General features: G+C 39.1%; 1 protein-coding gene across 4 annotated transcripts in view; it reads left to right on the top strand.

The window, feature by feature from the left end:
- The window catches only part of ephb2 (EPH receptor B2), a 158,439-nt gene that overhangs the window by 42,881 nt on the left and 109,558 nt on the right, over positions 1-6,000 (top strand). For all 4 annotated transcript variants that reach the window (XM_015375333.1, XM_015375335.1, XM_015375334.1 and 1 more), the window contains exon 2: positions 5,605-5,684. In XM_015375333.1, the coding sequence (XP_015230819.1) occupies positions 5,605-5,684 (80 nt within the window). The remainder of the gene's footprint in view (positions 1-5,604; positions 5,685-6,000) is intronic.

Here is a 6,000-nt window from a genome sequence, read left to right on the forward strand (position 1 = left end):
ATAATTTACATCCTAATGATAGCATATTTCATCTTTATGTGTTTGCAAGCAAACAGCTCCACATTGCCATGGATAGTATAGCGTGTGATGGAACCTTTCTACAGCTGTGAGGGGATTACAATGCATTTCATCATCATGGAAGGTAAAAAGCAGCTCTGCAATCTGATGTCACACAAAGACAGTTGCATTCCTTATGTCGGACCTGATGTTTTAGGTCCATATAACTTACCTTTTGTTTTATGCTCTAGTCCACTTGCTTTGTTGACAAGTTCAGTCACACAGACTGATAACGCAGCTTTGCTGTGTAGAGATTACCATCTTACATCCTGCTTGGGGCCCTTGGGAACGCCATACTGTATCATTCTGTCAACAGCCAGTGCTCTGCGAGTGCTCCACTTTCTGTGTGTTTGTGTCTGCAGCACGAAATTTCACACTCCACTAGACTCTGCCAAAGTCCACTGCCCAGCTTCCTTGCTCATCTTTCTATGCCTTGGGAAAACTCTGAGTCTGCACAGCGTAGTCTTAATGAGGTGATGTTGAAATTCAAGATGTAATCAAACTTACCTGTAATAGCCTCATCAACATCTTAACTGTAAATTGCTGCATTTAATTACAAACCTTTAGACCATGTAAGTCTATCCAATAACTTCCCTACCACTTTTGGATGTGTGTCGATGTGCTTTTGAAAGCAGAAGTTTTCCACAGGTTTTTTTCAATACCTCACTGTCCAGAAAATGTGCCAGTTTGGTAAATTGTCATTGGGGATTAATTTATCAGTTGTTAAAACTATGTTGAAAGTTCTTGCTTACCTTAATGAGCGCAGCTTGTGCTGATGGATATGTTGAGCCAAAGTTCTTGAGGCTAGGGGCTCCTCTCACTCCTTCAATGTAAATAAAACATGTGATTATTTCCACCTGGCCCTACAGTAGCTCTGTCTATCACTGAAGCTATAAATCACATTTCTTCTTTCTCAGGGGTATGCCATTCCCTTTCTCCTTAATCTGCAAGATTTGCGTGCTTGGTTGACTATATATAACTCTGTTTTTAGCTCATTGACCAGCTGCTACCCTGCAACTGTAGCGCACACAACAGTCTTCCCACATTTGCCTTCAAATAACATGGTTTCAGGTGTTCATTCATACACATTTGCCTTGCATTTGTGGTTTAGCAGAACTTAACAAAACACGGATTTCATGGGCAGAATATTAAAGCTGTTTTTCAGCTCGGTTTCTTGACATTATCGCAACACCAGAGAGCACCGTATGTGGGTTTATGTTGCTTTTGAATTAAACGCTTAGGGATTTGCTCCATTTAGGAAAGAGGCTACAGTTCTGCCAGCAAGTAAGATAAAAAAGAAATCCCGCCTCCAAGCTGCTTCATGCTGTTCTGAAGGTCAACTGCTTTCTCAAAATACCCTCGTTAAACCGTTGGACCTAAATATACAACGATATGCTTAAACATTGGTTCTTTCTCTTTGATTCCTGGTTGAGCTACCATCTTAAAGCCATTCTGTATGGAAGTCTTGTTTTCCATGATGCAATAACATGCAAAGCAATTGGACAAAATGAGAACCCTTATGCTAGTCATCTTACTTCTTAGCTGCACAAGATCATGTATGTGCGTCTTGGAAATCTCTTTAAAAAGTTGTCGTTTTTTTTGTCACCCGTCCTGTGTAAAGGTCCATGTGTTTGTTCAGATATTCCTCCTGGCAGAGGAGACAAGCAACACCCAGACTGGAAGAATCTGTCTACCTCTCCCTTCAAATTGAGCATCCAACTGTCAAACTAAGATTTTTGCCCTTTGGCCAAGTCGTTAATTGTCAGTCATTGTGATGAACGATGGGCGAAAAAAAAAAAAAAAAAAAAACCTGCAAAAAAAAAAAAAGAAAAAAAAAAAACAAAAAAAGAAAAAAAAAATCCTCATGGAAAATTTTCTGAGGTGCAACAAAAAAAAGGCAGTTAAAAAATCTATACTGAAAGGCATTTACACAATGGTAACAACTTTAGGAATCTTGTCTGTAGGTATTCGTTGTTTATTTTCTGACTCGCAGCATCTGTCTGTGTACAAAACATTATTGTCTGCAGTGAAGACATCCGCTCTGTATCCCTCATTGGAAATTCTGCTGCTTTCTTTAGAAAGCAGAGATGAAGCGTTGACCCCTCTTAGAGAGGAAGAGTGTTGTTGTAGTACCACGCACCCCTTTTTCCATTCCACTCGCCTGTCACTTTAGACAGCCTCTCACTTGAGAGCTCTCTCTAAGATCAGCACTAAACTCTCTCCTTAGTATCGGCAAGTGTTCGAGGAAGCACTCTCCTCATGGTGGGCTTTTCTTAGACTCCTTGGGCTCATTGCATATTCATAGCTACCTTTAGAGTTAAGAGCATAAAAATACCAAGAAGGTTTTAATTATTCACTGTCATATTGTCAATATGCTGCTTTTGCTGCCAGTCAAGTATCTATTCCTCTCTGTTAACCAACATGGAGATCTTTTTCCCATGAGCTTAGACTGTTAAAACAATTAAATGCCACACAAATCACTCAAATGCAGCTACTGCTGTGATGGGACACTGAGAGATTGCAATTCTTAATCAAGTGTTGGGCCAAGCTGATGATACCCTCTAAACTAAACATAATGCCTTCTAAAAACATTGCACTGCAAGCTGCCCATTATTGTACTTAAAATCTATTTTAAGGAAGGCTTATTTAAATGAATCAAAGGAGTAAAGATTCTACTTTTTAGTGTGGTGTTTATTATACCAATCAGATTTTGTCTGTAGAATCCATCAGTATGATCTATAAAAAGTTAATTGATCCATTTCTAAATTAGGTTTAGGTATAATCTGTAAACAAGTCTCCCTTTCTCCTGCATTTTGAGTGAAATGCAGAAAGGTGTTTATTTAGGTTGGAGAAAAGTGCGAACTCTTCTCATCTGTCTTGAATTCACATTAAACACATGATACTGATAATTGTATACTCGCGTCTTTGGAAATGAACAGCATCCAAATTAGAACACTTTTGTAGCTTCTACCTGTTATGAAATTAGAAATAAGAAAAAACAACACATTCTTCGGTTCACATTTCCCTGTGCATGGCTATTTTTTGTCAAGTGACATAAAAAAGTCAAGCCCAAAGCAAAGCATATAATTGTTTCAGTAAAAAAAAAAAATACAACTTTGTATTAATTTAATGATATTACCCTGATTTTGTTTGTTCTTGGATCAGTAAAAAGTGCATTGCATACTACTCTTTCAAATGAAAACACGCTGAAACACTTCCATGTATCTAGTTAAAAGTGAGAAAACCCCTGGTTCCCTGGACCGTCTGCCTAATTAGAATGAAAAGTAGTGTTTCATTAATCCTTTTTCCTTTTAATTAAAACTCTGATAGACATTGTGTGAAGTCTATAAAGCATCCTACAATAAAACCCACATGATACCAAACTAATTAAAGAGTTTCAACATATTCTTCAAGCACTCTTTAAAAGTGCCTGAAGAGTATCTTTGACTGCATGACCATGTAATATTAGAGAATTCCTGCAGGACCCCTGGCTACTCATTTTCAGTGTGCTTTTACACCGTTCCTGTAAGCGATAAAATTCAAATGATCATATGCAAACATGTCCTCGCAAGAGAAAACAAAATATGATTCCTACGCATTCCCAGGAGTAACTCTGTGTCATGTCGTCCTCCTGACTAATACCCAGCATGTCTTGCTGAGCACTCACACTCTCTGCCTCAACGGGGACCGAAAACGAGGCTGTGGTTGACAGGGGTGAGCTATGTGCTGCTCTGCCTCACGGGAGGTAATGAATCTGTGTGGCTGCCTAGACTCAAGTGTAGACAGCAGGAGGAAGAAAAGTGATCAGTCTTTCATGGGGAGGTAGTACTTGTGGGTCACTGATAGCACAAGTGACATAAAACAAAAGCAAAGAATGAGAGGGGGTTCATCTGAGAGAAAATGAATAAAGAGGTGTGAAGTAGAAATCACCGTTTAATTTAAAAATGTTCAATAGAAAGAAACTAAAATGAGACGGGAATCAAAATAGAAACAGACAAAAGGAATGTTTGGCTTCAGAGAGAAAGAGTCGGGTTTGGGGGAAGAGGATGACGTGTCACTCAGCGAGTGTTACCATTCTTGCGGAAATATGCTCCCTGTTCCCCCACAACACACTCTAAACCACCACAGAGGGTGGTTCATTATTTTCACTTTTCTCCCCCACTAATTATCATCATCGTTACAGGGTATAATTACCATTTTGCCGCCTAACACCCATGTAGACTGTTCAACTCTGAGTCACTCAGAATGTTATCAATATCTGCTCAATTGCAGTCTCATCTGCCTAATTATAAGATTTGGTCTTTGTGATAACTGAATGGGATGTGAAATCTAGTTGTATGTCTTGTGAGTATTGGTGAGATTCTAAAAGTCAGCAGAAGGCTCTGAAATAAGCCATTGCTTTCGGAGGCTGTTAATTAAAATCTGTGCCTTTCTCCAGAATATAAATCAGAGAAAATCCAAGGTAGTGAAAAACTGAAAGTGTCTGAAACATTATCCAAACTCGAACAGAGCTAAAAATGCAAAAGAGATAAAGCCTTTTAGTCGTAACTTGAGATCCTCTTCTTTTGATTCTGTTGGGTCATTACCTTTTCTAGAGAACCTTGAGATTTAACAGATTTTACGGGTTCAGTTGTCTTTCATTGACAAAGATCTTTCAGTAAGCCGGCTAACATAGCTTTAATTCAGTTATTTCAGTTTTATGATAAGACTGAAGCGCCACAGCCTGCAGTTGTCTAACCGACCTGTACCAAGAAGCCAGGCTCTGACTTATGTTAAGATTAGTAGCTGTGTTTGTCAAGGGGGTTTCTAAATCCCTCTGTGGCATTTTGGAGCTGCAGCTGACGCCTCCAAACTGATGAATGGTGTCTCCATCTGTGGTAGCTCAACCTTGGAGCGCAGGACTGACACAAGCTGGAGGAATTCATAAGACCTGCTGACTGTAACAGACAGATAACTGTGGAGCTGAGACCACATCTTGGGTGGGAACCCAGGCATGAGGGCATGGATGCCAAGAGTTGGGAGAAGAGACAAAGAGGGGCACCATATGAGCATATGATGGACAGTTGGACCAGGGTAGAAGAATTTGTGCCACAAACTACCTCTTGACAGGAAGGAGGCACATCCTCTTTGACCCCAATTACTTGAAGTGTTTCTTTCCATGAGCTAATCTGTGGCATGAATGCTGTCGCCTCCAGTGTACCGTACAGACTTACTTTTCAAGCCAGTTATGTGGGGATAATGGCATTGTTCTGTTGACCTGGATGTGTGGATGTGTCAAAGAAAGACAAAGCGCTGTTTTATGTAAAGCCTGTTAGAAAAGATGACATTTTATCCGGAGTTTTTCTTTTTTACTTATTTTGGAGTCTGAAAGGATCATTTCCGTTGTAAAATGTGTTTATGTTAGATATAGATTGTTCAAAATGAAATACGAAAAGACATAATGTGATTTTTTTTTTATAATGTTGTTACTCTAATAGTTTTCCTTACTGTAGTGTATTCACAGTGGCCTATTATCTAACCCCCTTCTCTTCTCCTATTTCTCCACAGAGACACTCATGGACTCCACCACAGCCACGGCGGAGCTCGGCTGGACAGTTTATCCTGTGTCGGGGTCAAGTGATAATAGCGTATGTGACTTAGTCTACTCCCCTGCACTCCTACTCCTAATATCCCATTTATAATGGGTTTTACCCTCTCGCTTTGCATTCCCTATGCAAAAAGTTAACAGTTTTTAAGTTTAGATATGTTCATATTTGCTGCTTTTACTACAGAAACATTTAAGTGACATCTATATAATAAATCCATTATTTTAACAGTCTTATCCCTCTAACTGCACATTCTTACGCATTCAGCATATTTAAATAATCCCCAAAAGCCCATTTGTATATATATATATATATATATATATATATATATATATTAGGGCTGCAACTAACGATTATT

The sequence above is a fragment of the Cyprinodon variegatus genome, unplaced genomic scaffold (assembly GCF_000732505.1).
Source record: "Cyprinodon variegatus isolate N-32 unplaced genomic scaffold, C_variegatus-1.0 Scaffold117, whole genome shotgun sequence".
Taxonomy (NCBI): domain Eukaryota; kingdom Metazoa; phylum Chordata; class Actinopteri; order Cyprinodontiformes; family Cyprinodontidae; genus Cyprinodon; species Cyprinodon variegatus.